Source organism: Mesoplodon densirostris, chromosome 1 (genome assembly GCF_025265405.1).
Source record: "Mesoplodon densirostris isolate mMesDen1 chromosome 1, mMesDen1 primary haplotype, whole genome shotgun sequence".
NCBI lineage: Eukaryota > Metazoa > Chordata > Mammalia > Artiodactyla > Ziphiidae > Mesoplodon > Mesoplodon densirostris.
In genome coordinates, this window is record NC_082661.1 from 759,060 (window position 1) to 784,967 (window position 25,908).

Genomic DNA, 25,908 nt, shown 5'->3' on the forward strand with positions numbered 1-25,908 from the left:
GCGGCTCTGTCGCTCCCACAAGGCCCGCTGCCAGCGTCCTTCCTGTGGGGGCCTGGCGCTCGGGCTGCTCTCCGTCTTCGCATTTGACGTTCAGGCTCAGGACTCGCCGAGCTCCTGAGGACCAGGCCTTCCGGCCCCGCCCTGAGCCTCCAGGCACTGCCTCCGAGCGACCCTCGAGGTCTGGCTGCGCTGGGGTCTCAGCTCCGCTGTCCGGCCACGTCTGTCCTGACACTTAACTCACCTGTGGAGACGTCCACCTCAGTGACTGCTGCTAGCACTTCTCATGCCTTTTAATCTGCCTGCTGTTTTCAGGGTATGGTATTTGTTTATGTTTCTGATCCTCTCACGTTTTCCATACCTTTAAATCTCATCTCATCGTTTTTATCAAGTATTCAGTTATCTGACGTCTGTGGACTCTTGCTGCTGTGCAGCGCTTCCTACACGCCTTGTACCCGGGGCTTGTTTTGTTCCTGCCACCCCAGGGCCCCCGGGGCTCCACGCCCTGCGTCCACGGAACGATGGGAGCTGGAGCCACGGCTGCCGCCACGGGAGGCCAGCGTGAGGTGTTTCTGATTAGAAATGACAGTGCATTCCTGTTGAAAGGGTAATCTGTATCTCTCTGAGATATTTCACAAACTGGTAACCAATTTCACATGTATCTTTAACATTCTTCTTGATTACAGAGTGAAAAACAGAGTAGGGCGTGTGTGGACAATGATTAAGCGGCCCCTGATCGTACGTATCTGTCAGGCGCTGTCCCGGCTGCACACATTCCTCTGTTACTGCAGAGACGCCGCGCTGATAAAGGGAAAGAGGCCAGAAAATCGATGCGCCCTGAGCTGGAGCAGTTGCTACACACCCAGAAAACATCTCTATCCAACAGGCCGAGCGCGGTGAAAACTCACGCGCCCTGCCCTGGGACAGCCGCAGAAAATTTAATCTCTCCAAATCCTCACCAGGGCACTCCATCCTGCAGCCCTGACAGCCACACTTATAATTAATTATACAATTTCGATGGGAATATCGACTAAACAAAGCTATAAATCATAGAAAAAGTCAATAGGCATGGACACATTCAATCATGTCCCGGCCAACGATTACTACTCTTAAAATACAATAATTATTTTCAGAGCCAGCTTGAATTAAATTTCTGTCAGACGGGAACAAGACTGGTGGTTGATCAAGGATGCGATGGATTTGGGGGCCGAGGCCGGAGCAGCACATCCATCCTGCTGTGGGCGTCTCCCGTGAAGGTGAGATGTCCTCCGAGGGCTCCTCAGGCCATTCATCGTCGCCCAGGGGGGTCTGGACGGCCGCCTCCCAAGTGGGGCTGACACGCCGAGCTGCCGGGGCAGTTACCGCTGAGCCTAGGCCCTGCACCACGGGGACGCACGAGGCCACCCCCTTCCCCGGAGATTCCCGACCCGACAGGCGGGGCCCGCGGGCCTTCCAGGACCCACGTGGAGACCTCGTCTCTGCTTCGACTCCACTGCGTCTTCTCAACTAAGTCAGGCTCAAACTTCTCCCAGATATTCAAACTAACTTTCCTCCACCTTAAGGAAGCACAATTTCGCATGGTAAATAAATACAGAACTAGAGCTTACGTCTAACGGTGACATCTGTAGTTTCCAGGGTGGTGACACACTCTCTAAGTGCTAACCGAGGGCAGCAGGGACTCTGGACCCACGTGAGACATCCCCGTGCCCCCCCCGCCACCCCCCGCACACCTGCCTCAGGACCCTGGTTTCTCCCTTGGATAGTGGACCTTCCTTCTCGCCAGTGTCCCGGCTCCTTCTGGAACGTTCTGGCCCCCTGGCCACCGCAGCGCCACTCTCTGTGTCCACTGTTCCCCTCCCAGGGCGTCTCCGCTTCCTGCTCGCCCTGGTAACCACATGGTCCCTGGCTTCGAGGGGCCGTCTCTGTGCTAGGGGCCCTCAAAGCCCACCCCGCCCGCCCTTCTCCAAGCTCAGAGGGTCGCACGGCTGCCCAGGGAGCAGACAGCACCCCAAGCCTCCTGGGCACCTCACCCCACACAGGCACACCGAACGCGTCGTGTCCCCAAACCTGCCCCACGTGTTCCAGGCCTGGGAAGTCACAGGACGGCAGCCAGACACGGCCGCGCCCTACAGAGCCTCCCGTCCAGCCCAGCAGGGCCGGAGCTGAGCCGTGAGCGCCATGTGCTGAGCCCAGGCGCTGAGGGATACAGCAGGAGCCCACCTCACTGGGACCCGAGGCCCCCTGCGCAGCCGAGCCAGGAACTGGCTGTGGGGACGCGGGGACGCAGCACGACAGGCAGGGGGAAGTGCGTGAGGCGGCTCAGAGCGTCCACGGGGGCAGAGGTGCCCCCGGTGCGGCTGCAGGAGGGGTGGGGGGTCAGCACAGAGGCCCCGGGAGTGAGCCGCGCCTCGGAGGAGAGGTCAGGGTCCCGGGCTTTACCCGACGGCAGTGGGAGGTGGCCGAGGCCCAAAGCTGGGCCTGACTGGGTGGGCGTGTGACCGGCCCCGGGCGGGCTCCAGGCCGGGGGTGGACAGAGGGGCAGGGGTCGGGAAGGAGGCAGGGGGGCGACGGCCGGGGGCGGCAGACTCAGGCATGCGGCGAGTCCAGGCCCAGGAGCCGCCGGACGTGCAAGGCGAGGGAGGCCCGGTGGGGGATGAGAGCTTCCGGGGAGGACAGGAAGGCAGGGCGGGGACACGGGCTGGCAGAGTGTGCTGCACATCTGGAGAGCCCCTCTCCACTTAGACATGAGCCCTCTTCTGAGCGCCTGGCACGAGATCTAGGGGCCCTCCCACACAGAGGCACGGAGCCCCCAGCCGGGCCGGTGCGAGTGCTCGGAGGGGCCTGAGGCAGACGCGAGACGGAGGCATCGTCCAGAGCTGGAAACTCAAGACCCAACGGGTGACCAGGCCATTCAAGGGTGCCCAGAGCAGCAGAGGGGGACCAGGGAGCCGACCCATGAGGGGTGTGGTCCCGGGGGGAATGCTTCGGAGGCAGGCCCTCAAGTCCAAGCGCCACCCCTGGCCTTTGGGCTAAAGATGTCCCTGAGGGGTGACAATGTTCTTGGTGGCAAGCAGGCGAGGTGGGGTGAACCGGGAACTGAAAATGGGGACAATGGTACAGACAGCCCCTTACCAGGGTGGGAAGAGCAGAAAGGCCCCCAGGAGGCGGGAGGGGGGAGGCACAGGTGCACACCTGGGCTTGCGGTGAGGCTCCCACAGGTGTCCCGACCGCCCTCAGTCACCGATGCGTCAAAAGCACAAGAAGTAAAGGGCACCGCAGGTGCAGGCCCCCCTAGGCTATCCCGCTGCAGGGACCGTGCTCGCCGGGTGGTCTGAACTGCAGGTGTCCATTCACACATATCAACAGTTCCCTCTGCACACACACACACACGCTCACACGTGCGTTCGCGGCCACAGAGATGCCCCTGGCAATTTGCATGGTGGTTCTCTTCCTTCCAAAGGAAGCCCAGGCCTCTGTGGGCCGGCCCTGAACCAAGGGTTCCGCACCCAAAGCCCCTAGCCCTCTGCCTCTCACCGGGGAGGACCCCGGTGCTGAGGGCCACACTGGCCGGCACAGGCAGCGAGGCAGGTGGCCGCAGCCCAGCCGGCGGCAGGACGCCCCCCCAGGAAGGGCCCAGTGGAGAAGTGACGGGAGGGTGAGGGTTCCGAAGCCGACCCACAGGCTGTGACGGCACCAGGAAGCATGGTCCTGGGAAAGTGGGGGCGTTGGGAGGGGCCGGAGGCCAGCGCCGCCCCAGAGCTGCTGCCGGGGGACCAGCCACACGTCGGATACCAGAACTCACCGCGGTGCCGTTGTCGTCCCGGAAAACCTCCTGGTTGAAGTAGTCAAAGAGCTTCTTCTCGAGCTGGAGCATCACCTGCCGAGGGAAGGGCCGTCAGAGCAGGTGGGGCCCCACCTCTCCCGCTGCGGGGCCACAGGGCTCGGCACCCACCGCACCTAGAGGTGCTCACCTTCCGGTCGTTGTCGGACTCTCGGAATATCAGCTTCACGACTTCGTGGGTGTCGGCAGCCCGGACGGTCTGCATCGTGGCCTTTGTGCAGAGAGTCTGGGAAAGACACGAAAGGAGCTCAGTCCCCGAAGACATGCCAGCTCGCTGCCCGCCTCCATGGCTCCCCGACCTCGGCTCAGGGGCTCACACCTCCCGCGGACGGATCCGCGGCTCCAGACATGGCGGGGCCGCACACCCGGCCCTCTGCCCGCCGCCCCAGGCTGCCCCGAGGGCCGGGGACCCGGGAGGCCTGCAGAGGCTCCGCAGGGAACAGTCTGAGCAGCGGTCCTCCACAGCCACAGCGGGAGGGACGGTGAAGGGCAGGCAGACAGGCCCCGGGGGCAGCACGGGGGCCACAGAGGCCACGCCGGGGGCCCTGCGCAGGGACGCCCACCAGCTGCGGCGGGGCAGACGGAAAGGCACGGGTGACAGGCTGACTGCGGATAGGCTGAAAACTATTAAATCCAGGCTCCTTTAGAAAATCCTTCCTGTCCCAACCTAGGTGTGGGGCGAGGAAAGGCAGCAGGATGGGGGTTAAACAGGGTCGCTCCCCAGTCAGGATGAGGCTGGAGGCTGGCGCAGGGGCCGCGAGGCCTGGTGCAGTTAGGGACACCGCAGGGCCGCGCTGACCACACCAACACCGCAGAGACGAAGTGCAGCTCTAAACGGGCTGAGAGACACCCCAGGTGCACAGCGAGTGCCGGCGAGAACGTGCGGAGACCAGGGCCCCGCACGCCTCCCTTCGGGAAAGTCCATCCACGCGGAGTCCAGAAAGGACAGATGAGGGGCCGCGGGGCCGGTGGGGTGAGAGGTCACAGCCGGGTTTCAGCTTGTGTGTAAGTTACGCCTCGATAGGGCTGTTGTTGAAAAAGCACTAGGTGATTTTTATTAAAAAAAGAAAGAAGGAAAGACCACCGCAACTGAACTAATGTTGACTTAAAAAAAAAAAACCTCTTCGTCTAAGGAGCCCTCGTGAGGTCACTTCACAGCGGAGCCGCGGGGCCCAGAGGCCACGGGGCTCAGAGGCTCGAAGCAGCCAGCCTTGGGTGAGATCCTCCCGCAACAGGCCCGAGGGCCCCGGGCAGCCCGGAAGCCGATCCCCCTGGGCCGCGCGCTCCAGGACAGGCATTGACATTCAGAGCACAGACAGCTAATCAGGTCAAGCCCCCCACAGTGGCTTCTGGACTCATGTGTCACAAATCAGTCTGGCCGCCTTCAAACGGCCGGATTAGAACAAGCGCCTGGACCATCCGGCCCAGCGCGGCCACCCTGCCCAGCCCCCCGGCGAGGAGGTCACCCCATCCAGATGCTAATGCGCTTAAGTGGCTTAAGCACAGTGAATGGGGAGGGCTCGGCAGGCAGACGGCATTGTAGCCTCTCGGATGCGATTCAGGAAATTCATGGTCTTCTCCCAAAGGCATCTGCTGGAAACTTTTTTAAAAAATTGCTTTATCTCACCACTTCAGACGGGCTCCCAAAGGATAAACATCTGACCAGCCCAGCCCTTGGAGGGGCCTCTGCGAGCCTCGGGCCTCTCTCCCACACCCGCCAGGCCTCCTCCCGGGCGGGCCTTTCAATCCGCAGTCGTGACCACTCATGCAGAAACCCCCGGGCCGGGGCCTTTCCGGCTCGCCTCCTTACAGGAAGGCATTTTCCTCTTTTGAAAGGAGAAAAAAACTTCCCAAATGTTGTTCTTAATGAGCCGTCGAAGATCTTTTTCACCATCAGCAGCGGCATGAAGGGTGCAGGAGAGGCGGCCCAGCACCGTCTTACTGGCACCCGGAGCCCCTGGTTTTTCACTTGGAATTTAGGGGCACAGGCTGCTGGGGTGGTGCCCACAGGACCCGGTGCCGGTGTCAGCCCAGAAGCGCAATGCACAGCGTTTTCTGCGAGTCCCGCAGTTTTACAGCCACTGAATCCGCACAAACCCCTGGGGCTCAGGGTGCCTGTGCAGCTGGCCCCGCCCCTCCCAGAGCCGCCCGCCCCATTGCCCCCATCCCGCCGTCACAAACGCTCCTCACCAGGGTCCAAATTCTATGCAGGCAGAGCCCCTTGGGTCCCCACAGGCAAGCCCATGAGTGCGGCCTTACAGAACCCACTCTGCTCTCTGCCAGACTGGGGCGGGGTGGGGTGGGGTGGGAACAGCTTGCTTCTGTCTGCAAAGCCCGGTGTGGCCTGGGGACTGCGTCTGGGTCTGTCTCCACCGGAGTCGGGAGTCCCGACATGTGAGCATGCAGGGGTCTCTGAGGGACCCCGAAGAAGCCCACCGGCCCACAGCCCGAGTGTGGGCCCTGCCCTGCGGGTTCTAGACCCCGCGGAGGGCGCGGGCGCGGGGAGGGGTCAGTAGGCGCTGGGGCTGGCCCCCCAGGGTGCTCCCTACCGGCCTGGGACGTGGCGCCCTCCCCTCGTGCCCCGCAGGACGCTTGGGCCTGCAGATGAGGGGCTGGGCTCAGGGGGACGCCTCCTGCCCCAGCGACACCTCGTTCCCGAGTTAACCTGGCGGCTGTTTACGAGTCTGACACAGACTGGGTGTTGGTGGAGGCACGGACTCCCTTCCGGCGGCCAGCCCCCCAGGTCCCCGAGAGCCACGGGCGGCCCCCATTCTCAGCGACGGGCCTCACGCCCCGGCTTCTGGGAGGCTCCGAGGAGCGCCTGGGTCCCCGGGACGACTGGGCATAGCCAGGTGACCAGGAGTCCAAGCTGCGGAACCCGGAGGGCAGCAGGGGACGTGCATGCAGATTCGTCCCCGTGGCCTCCTGACCTCTGCGCCCGGGGAAGGGGGCTCGTCAGGGCCTGAGCTCAGACGGCGTGAGCGGGTCACTGTCTGGCGTGCTGTCACTCATGGGCTGCACAGAGGGTGGGGCAGGTTCAATCCTGGTTTCAGGCAGCGAGGAAAACCCGTCTGGCCAGACGACTGAGGTTGTCTCGGGTACAGGCGTGACCGACCCCCTGCATCTCTCCTCAGAGCCCTCTCTGCGTTCTTCCCCTCCACGTGGGAAGCAAGGAGGTTTAAACAAAATCAAAACGAACCACCAAGCCACTCTGGCACCCAAATTTAGACACTATCAGCAGATATTGGTAATATTCTAGTTCATTCTGAGCAAGAGGACTCCTCTTTTTATTCAAATGCAGACCCCCTGAAGGACATAACGCGTAGCCCCCATTTCTGCCTGGGCCCCCAGGAGAAGCTCACACCACGGAACGGGCCCCCAGAAACAGGGACCAGCTGGACCAAGGGCGTCCAGCCCCCTGGAGGTCCAGCGTTCTCTCAGCGGTGCCCACCTGCCGCTGACAAGGCCGCTTCCAGTCAAGGGCGTGGGTGGCGAGCCAGCACCTACGAGGGGTCCTCCGTCCCTTGCTCAGACCTTGGGGGCTGGATTAACTTTGTTTTCCATCAAGTGGAAAATACAACAGCCTTAAAATGAAAAATAACCAAAAGAGCGGCTTCCTGAAGTTGTGAAGCCCCCAGCCCCGCAGGGTCCACCCTGTCCCCCGTGGTGCATCCCGCCGCCTGGGGCCTGGCCTCCAGCGTCTCTGTTTGGACGCGGGCCCTCGGGAAGGGCAGCCAGCAGCCTCCAATGTGAGGCCCGGTGCACACTGCGTCCCACCAGGCTGGACACAGCTTCTGCGCCGCTGGGGTCCTTCCCGGGTGAGGACGGGGTGGGAACTCCACCTGCCCCGTCACAGAGCCACATGTTCCCGAAAACACAGGGGGCCGCTAGCGTCCTCACCTCCCCGTCCCCTGACCACGTCAGGGACCCGGCTCGGCCGTCTGCGCCTGGGCAGTGGGTCGCCGCTGGGAGGGTGAGCTAGCCGCCCCGTTTCAGCCCTGGACGAGGCTCCTTCTGGCCCCATGGAAGAGGAATGAGCCGGTCTGGATGGAAGCGCTGGTCCTGCAGCGAAGGGCCGGGCCGGCCTGCTCAACACCGTTACCGTGCGGAGGGGCCGTGGGGGAGGGCGGGAGGCTGGCGGGTGGGCTCCATGCCCGGCCCTTGGCGTGCGACCCCGCTCCAGAGCTTTCATCCCCCTGACAACTTCACGCAGGAAAACACGCGGACCCTCTGATAGCGTGAAATCGGAAACAAAGCCGGGGCACAAAGAGGCCGACCGGCCGTGGCCGCCGGTTCTCTCTTCAGCCACAAACGTGCGCGTAGGACCGACCCCCGAGAAGCTGAAAGGAAAAGCACGTAAAAGAAACGTGTCCTCAAGGGCTTTCAAGACAGCCCGGACGTGGCGTGCCCCTGGGTGAGGATGCTCGGCAGGGCCGCCGGCCTGGCCTCTGGCATCTTGGGGGAGACGCGGGGAGCCCTGGCCCCGCCCGGCCCCTCGAGGACCCTCACCCACCGACATCCGTGCCCTCGTCTCCTGCACAGTATCAAAAGGACAGTGACCCTGCTCTGGAGGCCCCGCGTGAGGGGGTGGCTGGCTGCTCTGGGCTGCGTTTCAGACGCAGGGAGTGAGGCCTGAAAGGCCCAGACCTCAGGCGGGGTGGGGGGCGCCGTGTGGAGCCCGGCCTCCACTCACCACGGCCCGGGGACGGGCGGTGGCCCCGCGCTCTGGCCACTCCCGTGGGGCTCGGCTCTGGGTCCACCTGCTGGAAGCAGAAGCGGGAACAGAGCAGGTGCTTCATCAGCTCTGTCTGCAGCCCCGGTGCTGGCACCTCCCGGGAGCAGGGGCCGGAGACCCCCCACCCACCTGTACCCACGCACGGCCGGCCTTGCACCCGGCTTCCCGCCGGCCCGTGCGCTCAGCTCCTCATCCTCTGCGCAGAGGGGGTTCGCGCTCCAGGAGCGGAAGCTGTCGGGGAGCTGGAACAGGGTTAGCTCCTGGTTCAAGCAAGCCGCAGCCACAAGCAGCTTCTCCTTCCTGCGGGGGCGGCCATCTCCTCCCCAGGCACTCGGACACCCTCGCCGCCTCTGTGCTGTGCGTCCAGCAGGAACCAGGCTGAGGCCAGCAATTTGCACCCGAGGAGCTCGGCATGGAGCTGCCACCCCAGCTGGGCTGCAGGGCCCTGAGTCCTTGGGGTCCCCCCCCAATATCACGGAGATGTCAGAGAAACCGGGCCTCGGCACCCACGGCGTTCACTGAAAACCAGCCAACAAAGGGCGTCAGGGAGAAATTCACTCCCGTCCCACGGTTGCTCTCATCATTCTGTTACTTTTGGTTAAATTCTAGCCATAAAAATGTCTAAAAATAAACAGGCGCACAAATAAACGTTCCGTCTGCAGCACAGACCAGAGAGAGAAAGAGAAGGATTTCTAAACGACGGCGTGCAAAGAAAGACCTGAGTCCTTTACACAGGTTTTCTTTAGAACAAGTTAATGGAAAATCATTACCTTTTACATTTAGAGTTTTTTCAAATGACTGGAAAACAGATCCCACTCTAGAGGATAAACGTGACCTTTTCTGCGATGACTCTCCCCGTGACACTGGACGTTAACCCGGGTCTGCCTCCTGCTGTGCTGCATCCCCTTAACCCCACACCCGCCTCAGCTCCGGAAGGAGAACGGGGTCTCCGGGACCCACACTGCCGCGGCCCCGACCCGGGCTGCCCAGATCCACCTCTTGGAATCGAGGGGTTAAAGGCTACCTCTGGCACCTCACTCACAAGTCAGCGTGTGGGAGGTCTGGGTCCAACGCTGGGTCACTAGGAGGTGGGTATGAAGAATCAGCCAGCCAGCCCCGTGCCCGGGACACCCACCCACCCGCCAGGAACAGGAGAGAAGCACCATCCGTCCCAGGGATGGGCCAGTCCTTGGTCACCAGCCTCTACAGACGTCGTTTCAGTCCTTAAGGCGTCCAGGGAGCAGAGAAGAAGGGACGCGGAGTCAGCGGCTTCAGAACCCGCCTCGGTCACAGGTACTCATGGCTCCGCAGGAAAGTGCTCAGAAAAAGCCTGCACGAGCCCTCTGACCACCCCCTTCGGGGCAGACACGTGCCACGGCCTGAAAAGTAGGTGCTGGGCAGACACACAGACATGCATCTCGGAGTCGCCCACACCGCCTGCGGCCGAGTGAGCAGGTCCCAGGGTACAGGCTGCCGTAGGAGCCCTCGGGGGACGGCCGGGGCCACGCAGCCTGCGACAGGAACAGCACCTCCCAGCGCACGGACATGTGGTCCAACGAGCTCCAGCCAGAGCTTCAGCCTCCTTCCCTATCACACATGCACACACACACCCTCGGCGCACACACACACACACACATCTTCTGGAGAGCAAGAGCCCTGGTTTGCCTGGCCCGCGCTAGCTCCAGGGCCCCTCCTGTGGTGGCCAGGCCGGCTCGAGGCCCAGGAGGTCACCGTGCTCTAGGGGGTAGGGCTGCGGCCAGGTGCCGGGCCGTGACTGCTGTCCCTGGGTGTCGGGGGGTGGGGGAGCTCGTGTGTAAGACGAGGCCACTGGGCAGCGTCTTGCCTCTCAGCTGCACCAAGTGGGGCCCAGAGCAGGCGCCCGCGAGAACCCTGAAGAAACACACACCTGCTGCCTTGGCCGCAGGAGGGGCCTGGCAGGGACCCTGCCCTCGGGGGAGGTCATCAGAGTGCTAACTTCCTAGGTTTTCAGGGTCCGAGTGGCCTGCCTGACACAGAGAAGGACCGTGCTGGGTGCGCGCCGAGAACCTGAGACCAAGCAGGGGCGGTGGCCGCATCGGGCTTTCACCGGGAAGCACCATGGGGTGGTCGTCCTGCATCGGGCGGGAGCGACCCCGAAAACCCCCCATTCCGTTTACTCTGACTTCCCAAAGAAGACCCTTCTGGAGAAGCGCAGCTTTTCAGAGGTTTTCCTGGCAAACCCCGGCCCTGGGGAGGAGGGACATCCTTGGTGGCCGAGAGCACACGGACTCCGAGGGCCTAAAGGCGCAGACGCCGCCGGGCGGGCGCGGGCGGGCACGGGAGGGCGGCCCGCTGCTGCCTGGGGTCCGTGAGAGGCGCCGTTGTGAGGCCGTGTCAGCGTCAGAGGCGCCTTCGTCCTTTTTGTTCTGTACATCAGCTGTTCAGGAGAACAACAACCGCCATAAAGACCCTTTCATCTCCTCCCCAAGACGCCCCGCCAGCTCCCTACCCGCTGACGGAGGGGCGACAGCGCCTGCCCGCGGCCGGCTGGGCAAACCAGGGGAGCTTGACTGATTTTTCTAGAAGGAAGCAGCGCGGGCTGTTTCTAGGCTCGGGTCCAGCAGGACGGGACTGCCGCTCGGGGGTCGCCCTGCCCGCAGGAGATCCGGCCGGGGGACCTGCCACGCTCCTGGTCTGGCCTCTTGAGAACGTCCCCAGCCTTCCACAGACACACCAGGGCTCAGACCTGCTGGGCAGTGGGGGACAAGGGGCAGGGGGGAGAGTAAGACCCCTTGTCACCTCCTTCTGTAACCGAGCAGGACACTCCGGGGCCTCCCCGGGACAGATCCCCTGCCCCCGTCCCCTGCCTGCCTCCGTTTGCAGAAAAACTTTAGCCTCCTAGGCCTTCCTTGAGTTCCAAAGAATAACTTTAATCAGAGAAGTGAGAAAATGCAGCAACAGGCTGGGGACAGTTCATGGGGCCTTCCGAAGGGCCGGCACAGGTAACGACCAGGTGCCATGCCCCCTCCTGGCTGAGTGGGAACCCACCCTTGCCAGGTCGCATATGCAGCCAGAGGGCAGGAGGCTGGGTGGCAGAAATGCCCGTGGTCTGGGGCAGGGGCTCAGGCCACCGGGCAGCCTGTGTAGTCTCCCTGGCCGGCACTGCGATGCAGGGCGGGCTGTGCAGTGCCTCCTGGTCCTCTTCCAAGGTGGGCACGGTTAGTGCTGGGACCCCGGCTATTGGGGCACCGCCTGGGCACCCACCCCCCGCCCCCGCCCCGCGAATGTGACCGTAGGGACGGCTGCTACCTCCGAGAAGCCAGGGTCCTCACAGGCCCCGCTGGCACCTGAACCTGTACCTGTCAGCAGCCAGCAACCGGTTTTTAAAAACAGCCGCCAGCCTCCAAAAACGCATCCAACACCATGGCTGTCAGCGGGGGCGGACGGCAGGTGGGTGTGGCCGGGCCACGCAGAGATGGGAGCGCCTGGCACGGCTGTTACCCTTTGTCACTGGCCAGCTGAGCGCCCAGCTGCCAGTTGCCACTGCGCAAGGCATGAAACATACTCTCTGAGCCATCCCGCGGGCGGAGCTGAGCGGAGGCCGTGTTATTAATTAGTTCGGGATGCACAGCCCATTAGATGGCACATGCTCAGCGTGTTTAATTTGTCTGCTTTAATTACGGCTTACGAGGTGCCAGGTTTGATCACAGGATCATCTTTTCAGTTCAGCTCTGCAAGCATGTTTGTATTCATTTGCATCTGAAACGCGAAGCTCTAATTCCGGGGGTGGGAGGGGCAGCCGCTCACTTTGCACAAAGCACGCTTCCAACGCTGGTGCCAGCAGGATGCCCGCGGCCCCTTGCTGCAGAGGACCGGTGGGTCTCCAACGTGCCCTGGAGCCCCTCGCCGACTTGTCCTTCCAGAAGCCCCTGCCCGCTGCAGCCCAGGGTGAACGTTCGCAGCCTCCTTCTGCCTGGTGGTCAGGATGCTCGTGTTTCTGGAAGGACCTGACTCCCCTCTGGGCGCTTCCAGGAGCTTGGCGGGGTGAGCACCAGAGGCAGGGCATCCCTGGGCATCTCAGGGGTCCAGGGGTGGGGAGGGTGTACCTGCCACTCCAGTGGGGGACCAGCCACCAACACCAAAGCCCAGCCAAGCCGGCTTCTCGCTGGGCCGGCCCAAAGGATGACCTCAGCTTTCCTTGTCAAGGGGGTCACCTGCCACCTCCAGACAAGACGCCGCCGGCAGACGGAGGTCCCGCGTCCCCAGCCCTGCGTCTCCTCGGACCTTCTGACCCGCACGACTGCAGTGCTGTCTGGTGCGCTCATGGTCACCTTGGGTGCTATGCTGACCTTGGGCAATCTGGAAACCGTCTGTGGGGTGACCCACCAGCTGAGGACACCGGCCTCCCCAGGAACACGGGTTGGGGCCGGCATGGCCTCTCCCACCCCAGGACCCGGTCTGTAGGCACGAAATGCCGGTGTCTCTAGAGGGTCACTGCTGAGGGCAGCCGCTCACCCGAGGAAGGGACAGCTCGAGGCCTGGGCCCCGGCTCAAGCCTTGGCGCCTCGTCGCTCTGACCGGTGCTCGTTCCTGGGCCATGCTGTTTGGAAGGAAAGGGCAGGTGGCTGCACCTCCTGGGCACAGTCCTTGGCGGGGGTGGGGCAGAGGACGAGCTGCCTGCATCCCAGCCCCCTCCCCCTCTTCCCGGTGCCCCAGTGCCCACCTGAAGGCCGCCTGCCACCCTCAGTGATGCCCCCGAGCACTGCCTGAGAACCTGCAGGACCCTGTGGTCCCAGCCAGGCCTTGCCCACCAGGCGGCCCATCCCCAAATGTGCCCCGCTGACCCCCCGCTGTGCAAGTCCCAAGAAGTGTCTGCCTTCGCCTCCATACAAGGCTCTTCTGTAACAGGCAAAGCCCCTGAAGAGGTGTCCCAGAGCCACGGAAAACCCGGGCGGCCTTGTTCTCACGCTTCTCTGCGCATTCTGGGAGCTGGGGCGGCTGGTAGGTCTCGAGAAGCCATCCACTCGGTCTAACAGCCTTTCGGGAAAATTTGGAGACCTTTTCTCTGGTGTCCACAAAGTTATCTCTAAGTTGTTTCTACAGTTAGAAACCCTTTCAAAAAGCCATGCCGGCCAGCAGACTGTGATGTTCCAAGAGGTGCTTCCATGGTGTTTGAAAATTCAAGACCTTAACAGGTATTAGCTTAATGGATGCTACTGAAATTAATCTTCAGCAAAAGAAACTGGGTCTTTTTCAGTTAAACTTTTAGATCTAGCTTTGCCCACAACTGTGTTTTCTGAGTCAGCATCGATCTCTCCAGTGGTGGGAGAGGAAACGGGGCTCTGGCAGGAAGTCCCCAAGTCCACGTCCACCCAGACCTCAGCCCACGACTGTTTTGTCAACTGGGGCCTTGGCAGATGTGACTGGTCAACGTTCTCGAGCCGAGCTCACCCTGGATTCAGGGTGGCCCAAGTCCAGTGACTGTCCTCACAAGGAAAGTGAGGCAGGGAGGAGCCACGTGAGGACGGAGCAGAGGCTGCGGTGACGCGGCCACAGCCCAGGGACGCCTGGGCCACCGGAGCCGAGGAGGCAGGAGGGAGCCCCCCCGACCTCAGACTTCTGCCTCGAGACCCGGTGTCCCAGCCACCCGGTCTGTCCCGGGACACTGGCACAGGCAGGGACACGAAACACAACACAGGAAGGTGCCACCAGGCACAAGCTGTGTCTTCCGTGGGAACTTCAGAACATACCAAGTTCATTATAATTTTCTTGATCAGCTGGACACGTCTGGGGCCAAAGGGGACTTGGCAACCCGGAGGGGACACGCGGGCGCAAGGGTGGGGTCCGGGTGCCACGCGCCACGCTATCCGTCTACGATTCCCCCGTTGGATCCCTGCTTCTCCGCCAGGGCGCTCGGCCTCGGGACTGCCTGGCAGCTTCCTGCACAGCCTGGACGTTTTGTGAACAGCTGATGACTGTGTTGATGAGGCGTGAGGAGAAGACGGTCTTCAGTTCCTAGGGCTAAAGTCTTCATTTGACCAAACGGTCCTAAAAACTCGCTATACCAAGAATCATACTCCACGTGTCGGGAATAAAAATCATTTCCCATTGGTTTGCTTTACTTACACAGTAAACTGTGTGCAGAGATATAAGTTTTCATCAACTGAACAGCCATTTATCCACAGGACAGATGGACCGTATGGTTTAAAGAACCACGTGCACAAGGAAACCCTCCAAAAATTAATGCACGAATCTCAGACACATCTGTTTACTCATCGAGCAAATAATTCAGTTAAACACTATGGATTCCTCCCTCCTTTGAAAGCGCCAAATTCATAGCCCTGGACAACGGAGCCTTGGGTTTCTCACGTGTGCGGGTGCACGGCCAGAGCAAACACTCCCTGGCAGCAGCGGGGCAGGGGCAGTGTCCAGCAAGCTGTCGTGGGCAGGCCCAGAGCTTGGGGGTGCGGGGGTGTCCTGGTGGCATTCAGGTCCACTTAGATGTGCTGCCACACTCTGGGCGGCTCCCAGAAGAGGCTGCGAGGAGGCTGAACAGAGCCCTGGGTGAAGCCGCCGATTCCGCGAGGGAGACTCCGTGTGCCCGGAGCACAAGGGTCTCCTGGAGCCGCCCCGCTCTGCCAAGCCCGACGCCTACCACCAGGCCCGCCGGGAAGAGCTGCTGCTCAAAACGACCACATCCGGTCGGGGTGCAGTGGGACCTCCTCGGGCCCGAGACCGTCCTGGCCACGCCCTCTCGCCGGAACCCGCTCTCCCGTGTGGGGCGGGGTGGGCGGGGTGGAGGGCCCCTGCTTCCTGCCCCCCTGTGGTGGGCGGCCCGCCTGGGTCAGCCCTCGCGTGCCCTCGTGGGCCCAGGACCCGTCCCTGCCATGGGTCCCTCTGACCTCTCAGGACCACTGACATGGGGTCCCCAGCACAGTCCAAGGGGCTTGCGATTAGGCACATGGAAATGCCTAGCCTAGAGCGGACGGATGATTGACTGTTTAGGAAATGACCTCCCAGGGGAAGGGGCCACAACAAATGTGGAACGTCTGTGACTCTTACCAGCAGCGGAACTGCTGCTCTGCACCTGACCTCACACACAGCCGCCCACACAGGAAAGGGGCAGACACTCCGCGCCCCACACCTTCCCAGGTGTGCTCACCAGCTGCCCGGACAGCAGGAAACCAAGGCCGGGGGCAGGTCCAGGGGCGGCCAGCCCAAGGGAAGCCGAGGGCCGGGGAGGCCAAGGCGGGGTCTGCAGGGGCCCAGGAGGGGAAGCTTATGCACATAGTTCCGCTTCCCTGAAAAATCAGCTGTTTGTGAGAACTGCCTACAGAAAACAGCATTTCACGTAGTTCCTTATCTAAGTCAGTTAATTAGTTGGAAAAACGCTCGAGAACGAAGATCCCCTGTACTTTCCTGAAGGAGGAGGAACTTATTAAAACCTGGGCAGTCCACCAAATATCGAGGCTTTCAGCCTGGAACTTTCAGGCTGTTGGTCCTTGGAGATGCTTGGGGCCCCCGGGTGGCCTTCAGAACAATACACCCATCGGGGGTCTCACTGTGGATCCACAGACCAGGCAGCCCCTCAGCACTCGGGGGGCACGCCCTCTCCCTCCTCCGCGGTCTGGTCCTCAAAGCTCCACTGCCCGGGGGACGACCTCGGGCTGTTCCTGACCAGGAAGTGGGCGCCTGCGTCCCTGCTCAGGCTCTGCCCCCTCTCACTCACGGTCAAGGACGTGTGGCCGTGGGTCCTGTACCACCAGCCCCGACATCCTGATGATACCGGGGCCGGCCTGCCAACTCTGGGAGGAAACACAGAAGGATGGAGCAGCCCAGCCGCGGGCAGCACCTCCCTGGCCGAGTCCAGGGTCCATCACGACCCAGGCCAGCACCGGCCACCTGTCCGGTCACCGTGTGGCAGGAGTCCTTCCTCTAGGGGATGGGACAGGTCCCTGAGGTCAAGCCAAGGTCTGAAGGTGAAGGGTCAGGAGAAAGGGCGCCGGGCAGAGAAGTCTGGGGAAGGGGAGGGGGTCACGTGATCAGCGGCAGCCACACATGTCACGACCGTGCGTAGTCGGCCCGACTCCGCTCATGCTCCCTCACGCCCGCTCACGTCCAGGGCCGTGTCCTCCCGCTTCCCACTCAGTAAGAAAAGGAAATCACGACTCTGCAGGAGCCTCCCCGCCGCCGGCCACACGCCCAGCTCGGCGCCCCCCATGGAAACCGGAACCCCGCATGCGCCACACGTCCCGTGACAATTCCACCCGTGTCCAGAGCCGCTGCCCTTTTTGTGGCATTTGTTCTGCTGGCAAAGAAAAGGCCACTTTGGAAACCTCCCGGACCTTTTCCCAATGTGCCTGCGGCTGGTGGCTCCCGTACATCAGCTCCGGTCTGTCCACGGCCCTTAGACGGGGCCCTCGGGCGAGCAGAGAGGCCGTTCCAGCACAGCAGGCTCACTGGGTCCAAGTACCAGCCAGAAGTGACGTGCACTCGGGGGCTCACTCCAGGAAAACCAGCGCAGCTAAAATACCAGAGGAGGCGCTGCTGGTGAGGGCGCCTGGCCTGCGGGCACTGGGCCGGGCTCCCCGCGCCCCTCACAGCATCACACGTGCACCGGCGGATTTCAACAGGCGGGCATTGCACCCGTGGCTCGAAGGCCCAGAACCCATGGGACCTTGGATCCAGGCTGCCGATTGAGCCAAACTCAAAATGAGGGGGGGAAAAGGCAGCAGAACCAAATGCTGGATGTCATGGTCCTCAGTGGAATTCATTTGTCTATCTGAAACCACTCCGAGTGGTCGAAAGCCCCCTCCCCACACTCAGGTGCCTCTCACTGCTCAGTTTTAAGAGAGAATCCTCTGCCGAGAAGGGAGGATTACTTGTACCTGAGATGCCAAAGGAGGATGACAAGAGGGGACCACCGGGGTCTCCCCCTGCTGTTTCCACCATCTCTGCAGGCGCATGCGTGTGTGTGCCCCGCTTTGGACAGGCCTGGACTGGACCCTGCACTCTGTGGTCTCCCTCCTGCACCCGGGCCTGGGTGGACCCGCTCACCTTGGGTGGCTAGCGGGCGCCCCTTTGCTGCAGCCTGGGGCCCTGCCATCGGCGCTGCAGCCCCAGGAGAGCAGGGCAGGCGCGGCAGCAGGGCTCAGGACCGCGGACCGTCTGGGAGAAGCCGGCCCCACGCAGAGGAGACCACGCTCCAGGCCACATGGCGGGACCTGGTGGGGCCGACGAGCTGGCCGTCCGACCTGGGCGCCTCACGGCTGGTGCCCATCCAGGTTCCACCCATGCCTGCTACTCAGCGGGAGCGTCCCCCAGGGGCCTGAGGGCACCCAGGAGATTCCCACAGCTGGGGGAACTGGCGCGTACGCTGACCAGGGGCTGCCTTCACACAGGCAGCTTCCTCCTCTTTGCTCTCCCGACGGCCAACAGCGGAACCTCCAGGCTCGGCACACATGTGCCGACGGCTGGCGACCTGACCGCTGCCCAGCTACTCGTTCGGAGGGGCGCCCATAACAGCCCCCTTTGGACAGTAAAACGTTCTCCATTAGGAGTTTCCGCCTTAAATGGAACCAGTGAGCAGGGCGGTGGGAACGCGCCCGTCGAAGGTCAGGGGCCTCCGAGGTTTTCCCAACACGACTGAACACGCGTGAGGCTCCCGGCGTGGCCTACCTCCACCACGGACTTGGAATCCAGCCGGAAGTTGAAATCGCCAAAGACGAAGTAGGCTGCCTTCTCGAATCGCTGGTCAGTGACTCTGGGGGGAGAGAAGGGGGGGTCACTGAGGGACGGCGCCCGCCACACCCGGCCTCTCCCCACCCCGCACTTCCCACCGCCTCCTGCTGAAGGACACCTGCACCCCAGTGACTGTGATCGACGCGCGTTCCCCAGACGGCGCCAGGGAAGGAACAGGGCCCCGCCACGCGCCAGGCACGGGAGAGCCGCCAGCAGTGGGCGACCCACGTGAGCCCGGGACGCCCCCGTCTGGCCCGTGGGCGGCTCCTCCCCTCGGTGGTGGGCACCTGACCTCATTCTCAGCGTTGTAGCTTCTTATCCCCACGTGGATGTTTGGAAGCCACAAAGTAAGAGGAACTATGTTTTTTTTTTAAGCTAAGTATTGCCTTTGCTCAAAAAGCCTTTTCCACGTATTTTAAATCAATCACAACTTATTTCGTAGAGATTTTTCAGCTGAGATTCGCACACACGGCAAACGTGACAGTGATATGTCAGCGTCACCCCCACCCTGGCCCCGAACAGACCCCTCTTCCCCGGTAAGAGGCCAGGACACCACCCAACCCCGATCCTCCACTCACTCACTCCCCCACCCCCTCCCCGCCCTTGGTGGCAGCTGGGTCCCGGCTGCACTGGCCTCAAGGGCAAAGGAAGCAAGCGCGGGTCACTTCCAACTCACAGCAGAATGCGAACCACGGCTACCAGGACAACCCGCAGAGCAGACGTGTGGTCTGGGCGGAAGGGAAGGGAGGTTCGGTGACCCAGGTCCCCAGTTCCGCCGCCCACTGGTGGCTGCACGGACGCCCCCGCCGAGACGGAGCAGCAGGGCCCACGGGCATAGGGTGGGGCGCCGTCCCCATGGCCCACAGGCCGCGCTGGACTCTGAGAAAATCAATATTAAAAGCGGGCAAAGCCGGGAGCACCCCTCACCCAGATCAACTCAGAACTTTCTGGCCAGCACCGAGAAACCCGGGTGCCGCCGGCCCTGCCCCGTCCGGCCCCCAGGGCAGAGGGAGCAGCTGTGTCCCCAACCCCGGGGAGCGGCCTTCCCAACTTGACGCATTAGCCTGAGAAAGGAAAGGTGACTGACAGCGAGGACATCGCCGCTGTTTCATGACGGTGGCCGCTGGGCTGGAGGGACAGTCCTGCCCGCACCCCCGGGGAGGGCGAGCTGGCGGCTCCTGCCGGCGCCTGGCCTGCTTTCCTTTCTGGTTCCTTGCCTCCTGCTTTTTCAACTCCAAGAGTTTCCCTGTAAAGTGTGATGGTGATGCTCTGTCTGTGCTCACGGTACCTGTCACGCACAAGCCTTAATTTTCACGCAGGAAACACACCCACGTCCCCCCAGCTGCTGGCCCCTCTCCCCGCAAGGCTGACTCCCGACAAGTCCTTCTTTCATCTTCCTGGCAGAGTCTGTAGGGCAGCCTTAATCCATCTGGAATTACGTGTGAAGAAGGGATCTTAGTTTATCGATTTTCCCAGCAGTCGACGGATCCAAACCCTTTATTAAACATTCAATCCTCTTCCCCTTGAGTTTGTACAGAACAGGAGTCCCTAGATTACATGGGTCTTTTTGAGACTCTCCTTTTCTGCAGATCTTTTATCTATTCCTGTATGCTTTTAAATCACAGGACTTCTTATGGGGAAGCCCTGCTTGTTGAAATTCTTCTAGGAATTGTCTCAGCTGTTTTCATATTTTCTTGCATGTTAATTGCTGTATCACATAGATAATTCCACAAAAATCTTGTTTTCCTGTTTAGTTGGATTGATTCTCACACAGGTGAATTTGAAGACAAAGGACGTATTTTAACAGATTGTCATAAACAGTGCAGATAACAAGTAACGTCACTTCTTGTGTTAAAAGTTAAGTCTTTCTGGGCTTCCCTGGTGGCGCAGTGGTTGAGGGTCCGCCTGCCGATACAGGGGACACGGGTTCGTGCCCCGGTCCGGGAAGACCCCACATGCCGCGGAGTGGCTGGGCCCGTGAGCCATGGCCACTGAGCCTGCACGTCCGGAGCCTGTGCTCTGCAATGGGAGAGGCCACAACAGTGAGAGGCCCGCGTACCGCAAAAAAAAAAAAAAAAAGTTAAGTCTTTCTGTGGAGGAGACGTCGCTCAGGGATGAAAACACAGGGAGGCTGGCAGGTCGGCCCTGGGGTTGCCGTACGTCCAGGACCGGCCGTGTACCCCACCCCCTCCCACCCGCCTGGCATCTGCCTGGCACCTGCGGGTGAGGGGGAGGAACCCGCCCCCACCGACTGTCTGTCAGCAGGAGGCTATCCAAGCCATCTTGAAGAAAGTTAATCTCTTCTGCCCTTAAACAACTTTAGAAGAAGAAAATACCTCAGACAACCTGCACAGGTTCCTGGAAAAGCCGACAGGGTGTCCCGCCCTCAGGACATCGGGGCACGGACTCCATGGTCGCCCATCTTCTGGGAGGGGGACCCGGTGCACGAGCCCCACCAGGAAAGGAGAAGCAGCAACGTCCCTCCCGGCCCCGCCTCCCAGGACCAGTGAGCGGATGAGAGAGACACAACCACTGGGGCTCCGCCACACTGTTCTTTAAAAAACCCCCAAACGGAACTATTCACTGCAGCCCTGCCAAGTGACTGCTGGCTGTGTGCAGAGGCCAGAGACGCCTGCAGCCCCGGGGCCTGTGACTGGGGGTGGGCACGGGGGCTGCCCCCCGTGCCCTCACCCTCCAGCCTCACGGCTCTGGGACCCCACGTCACCCGCTCTGCGCCCAGCAGCCGTGCAGCCCCAGCACAAGGACCGCCAGTCCCTGCAGCTCCCCGAGGCCCGTGGGCCCCAGCCCGCCCGGAGGCCCTCGGGGGCACCTCTCGGCCTCAGCCCCCTCCCCCTGCGCCCCCGGCCCAGCAAGGCTGCCTCCAAACAGGAGCCTGGGGGGTGCCCGTTGGGGTGTCCCCAGGGCAGGGGGCTGGGGAGCAAGCTGGCACCACACCTGGGACCCCGCGAGGTCTGGGCTCAGCGGTCGCACAGCACCTCCTCACCACCGCCACTCGGACCTCAGGCCACTCAAGGGGACTTCTCTTTTCTTTCGTTCTTTTTATTTATTTTTTAAGAAAAACTAAACCAAACAGAAGCTTCGACTTGATTTGCTGAAGGAAGGAGGGCGAGCTGTCATGCTTCCTGGGCAGAAACACTTTAAATGTCCACTTTAAACCTACACATTTTATCCTGAGGGTGTATCAGCTTCTGTTTATTAAGAAGCCCAGAGCACAACGTCCTTGAGAAAAGTCGGTGCGGCAAGCGGAGAAGCCTCTGCGTCCACAGGCGAACCGGCCGCTCTCTCGCAGCTTCTTACACTTAACGTGGTGTCGGGTCACACGCAACACCTGAGCAAGGCGACGGGGACACGCTCAGACGTGAGGCCAGAGCGCTCACAGCGCCCCTCGGTCCTGAACTATTTCTCGAGCCAGAGCATTTGCCTTAAATCTTGGCTTGGAAAGCCGGGCTCCAGCCCTGCGGCAGGAAAGGATGGAGCTCCACGTTTCCTGGGGTCGAAGCCTTGGAAGGTGCCTGAAGGCGCTGGAGGTCACGGCCACGCTAGCTCTCCTGATCCAGGGGGCTACGAGGGATCCGCGGGGGAGGCGGCCAGGGGCCCAGGAGCCGAGGGACGCGCAGAAGGTCCGGCCCGAGCCCGGGCCCCAGTCCCCACGCGGGTGGTTTCCCGGGAGGCATGTGGAGGCGGGCGGCTGTCAGACGATCCGGGTGAAGCACGACCCCGGCTGACCATCCTCGCCGCTGACGGATGGGCGGGAAACGAGGGACCAGGAAGCAGTGCAGACGGCCGACTGCACCGTGGAAGCAAAAGACTATTTGGCTAATTAAATGGCAGAATCCATTTAGAGGTAATTTCCTTTTTAAAAGAAAACAAATTTCAGATTTAATATGGAACTAAATCAACTTTAAAGATCTCTGGGGGTTCGGAGGGAGAGAACGCTGCATCTGGAGGCCTTCCTGGAACCTGGAACCCGGCCCCCGTGGCCTCCCTTTGGTGACGGACGGGGTGGCCCACGGTGACTGGTGACGTGATTTCATCAGCTTGTCTCAGATCTTGTAATTCTATCATTAAAATCCTAAACTTTATCATCTTTCCGTGTCCTGCTCCTTTTGATGTAATGGCCTGAGCCCATTAATAACATCGCCGTCTGAGGCGAGATGGAAGGGCTGTCACGGGGAAGCCGTCGCCCGAGTGCCAGACCGCGGCCCGCAGCCCTCACTTTTAATTTCAACATAGTGCCATTTGGGCCAGCAGGAAAAAAGCGTTGTTTTAAAATTAATTACCTTGTCAGTAGCTATTATGATTAAAAAGTAGGTCCACATCAATACCATGTGCCTAATTCAGAAAGAGAATTACAAGAAGAGCCATAAAAATCAATGCTTTAGGCCCTGAGAACGGAGTCTCTTTCTGTTTTGACGGGCGATTTCGTGACGCGAGGGACCTTGCTGTGCCCAAGTGTCCCCACCCGCTCAGGCTGCCTGTGCAGGAGGAAGGGGCCGAGGACGCCTCACGGCTTGAAGAGCCCGATGGCAGAGGCGACAGCCCTGAAGGGGCCACAGATCGAATACCCGAGGTCACACGTTTCTACCGGGGGCGGCTCAGGCCTTGGACAGGACGCCGGGCGGAGGGGCAGACGAGGGGCCGTCGGGCCTGCCCACCAGGCTGCACTCCAGGGTCCTTCCTTTGTTATTTTTAGCTACTGAACGTGGTGGAGACCGACCTCAGGTTTCGTCTCAGATCTGGGAGAGGCCGTGTGCTCAGGTCAAACAAGTTGAAATAGCGAAGCACGGACAGCAGGAGGTTCCTACAACTGGCCGCTGACTTCAGGGTCTTCGGAGTTCCCCTTAGTCTTAAAGCATCGGATTGAAGGGTTTATCACACGTGCATCTAAGCCGCCTTCTACAGACCGACCTTCCTGGAAGCTATTCTCAGGACTGCACGCTTCACTCTGTCCCGCGTGCTGGCCTCGGGCTTGGGCCGGTGGGGCTGGCAGCCCCGGGGGACAGTCCCCTATTGCGACAGCTGCAGGCACGAGGAAGCCTGTGGGGAGGTGGGTTGTCCCAGACGCACCCGAGGCAGAGACAGAGGAGGAGGATCCCGTGTGAAGGCAGGAAGGACACATCTGGGGGACGGAACGTGAGCTGAGTCCCAGCGACGCATGCGGCCCGCCAGCCGGCACCACGCGCTCCTCCAGCCCGGCGTCTACCCAGGCCTGGCGCCCCAGGGACCTGTGAGGTCTCCCACACCTCCTGCAGCACAATAAGGCCACACCCTCGGGCAGCAGAACGTGGAGAGCACCGGTGCGGCCACTGTGGCCGGTTACAGAATCCCCTCTTTCCCGTAAGCTTCCAGGGGCCGCGCCCGGCTCTGAAATGCCCCTCTGGTCTCAGCCAGCTGGTGGCCCGAGCTCAGCCGTTGGAAGGAGGCTATGAGGGCTCGCGGGCGCTGGACTGTCCCTGAAGTCTTACGCTGAAGCCCAGCCCCTTGAGACAGTGCTGGAGACGCAGCCCTCAGGAGATGGTCCAGGTCAAGTGGGGCCGTGAGGGTGGGCCCTGATCCGATGGGACAGGTGTTCTCGTAAGAAGAGGCACCAGGGCTGCTTCTGCCACCTGAGAACACAGCGAGAAGGCAGCCAGCGGCGTCCAGCAGGAAGGGGCCTCTCCAGAGCCGGACCACGCTGGCCCCTGACCCCAGACCTGCGGCCTCCAGAGCTGAGGGCAACAAAGTGCGTCGTGGCCGTGGGCTCTCCAGTCATCTGCACGGTTGGTCCGGCTCCAGCCTGGGCCTGAGTTTCCTGTCTGTGCACCAAGATGTCCTCCAGCCCACGAGGCTGCCTCTGTCCGGGGGAACAGGAGGGGTTCAGGCCCCACCATGGCCAGCACTTCTCAATCAAATCGCTGTTTGTCACCCTCTGGATGTCCACGCTCCCTTTGATGACAACGGTCTCCAGGGCAGGGCTGTGGGTGGAGACCTCCTGCAGGCGTCAGGCTGAGCTTCCCGTCAGCAGTTCTCTCATTCGTTCTTTAAATAGCATCATAATATTAAATACGCCTTTTCTGCTCAGATGCCACCACAAGCCAGAGGAGGAGAGAAGACCCCTAGCCTCCTGGGGCCACTCAGTTCCCCCACGTACCCGGAAGAGAAAACAAGAGCTGGAAGCTCAGAAAGCCGAGGGAGGCTTTAAGACTTTTGATACCAAAGAACGTCGGAAACATTGCTGAATGTCAGCGGCTTTCGGGAGATGCGGACCATCCCGCGGTCCCCAGCCCGGGTGAGCACGCAGCCGGCAGGGCCGCAGTCCGGCGGAGAAGGACGAGACGTCCTGAATGCTAGCGAAGCCCTGAGAACACCCCGAAGTCAGGCCAGCAAGATGGTGGACGAGCACGGATGGAGCTGCCACGAGGGACATGGAGCTGGTGTGGGAGTGACGAAGCCAGGATACGAGCCATAGAGGGAGGTGCCCGTGCTGCCGTTCACGTGACGCTCCAGGATATCACGTAAGGGGCTCACGGAAGCCTGCATCCCCCAAAACAACAGAGGATGCAAACATACAATAAGAACATTTACAATACTGCACACATGTTAACGCACACAAGCGGTCCAGGGATGTGCACGGGGTCCGGGAAAGACAGGCACTGGATCAAGACAGCGGGGGGCAGGGGGGCGGGCACGACGAGGGTTCAGGACGGAGAGCACGGGGGCACCGACGGCCCCTTGTTTCACTTCTGAACAGAAGGACAAGCATGGAAAACCGTAAACCCGACACTGCCGAGGGGAGGGCGCGTGACTTCCATCGTCGCCTTCCACACCTCGCTGGAGGCCTGACGCCAGGAGCACACGGGAGCCCAGCGCCCGGGCTGAGGAGGAGCTGGGGTGGCGAGGACGCCGCCTGGCAGGCCCGGGACTCCTGCGTCCGAGCTGGGCTCCAGACAGACACGGGACGGAGGGACACCTGAGTGGGGAGGTGGGGGCCACAGGCACCAGAGCCTGCTCTCGGGGCCACCGGCCACGTGGGGCGTCCCGATGACCCACATCCTTAGCACGGAGCCTGTCTTTGCCTGGAGACCGGCGGCTTTTCTTCTGCTGGCTGACCAGCGAGGCGAGTTCTGGGAACGGCCCTAAGAGAAACCCTGAGACGAGGGTCTTTGAGCAGCTGACAGCTGACGGATGACCGCCCGCAGACGACAAAGGGGAGCTGTGTGGCGACCGCATCACACCGCCGCGCCCTGGGAAACTAATTGCTTCGAATTGTTCCGGGCGGCATTATTTTTCTGGCAATCATTTTCTTTGAAAGCCCAAAATGAGCATGAAACAACTCTTTTGACCGGACATAAAAGTTAAATGTCCCAATGTTGATCAAATTAACTTCAGCGCTGTGACAATGGACTGTATTTGTGAAGAGATACTAGGGGACAAAGGGGCGCTTTATGCCGAGATTTCACAGTTGTGATGTAAAAATGTTCCTGAGGACCTGGCCCGGCCGCATTGCATAGGGAGACACAAGAGCCCTGTCACTTGTGGAAAAAAAATCTTACTTCGCGGCCGAAAGCTTGGGAGAGTCCAGGAAGGACTGTGTGAGCTGCAGTCTCTGCTGCCG

The 25,908-nt window shown here is 61.5% G+C and overlaps 1 protein-coding gene across 4 annotated transcripts in view; it reads right to left on the bottom strand.

Moving 5' to 3' along the window:
- The window catches only part of INPP5A (inositol polyphosphate-5-phosphatase A), a 180,841-nt gene that overhangs the window by 17,035 nt on the left and 137,898 nt on the right, over positions 1-25,908 (bottom strand). For all 4 annotated transcript variants that reach the window (XM_060098390.1, XM_060098388.1, XM_060098392.1 and 1 more), the window contains exons 9-11: positions 18,231-18,315; positions 3,969-4,064; positions 3,800-3,874 (exon numbers count right to left, since the gene is read on the bottom strand). In XM_060098390.1, the coding sequence (XP_059954373.1) occupies positions 3,800-3,874; positions 3,969-4,064; positions 18,231-18,315 (256 nt within the window). The remainder of the gene's footprint in view (positions 1-3,799; positions 3,875-3,968; positions 4,065-18,230; positions 18,316-25,908) is intronic.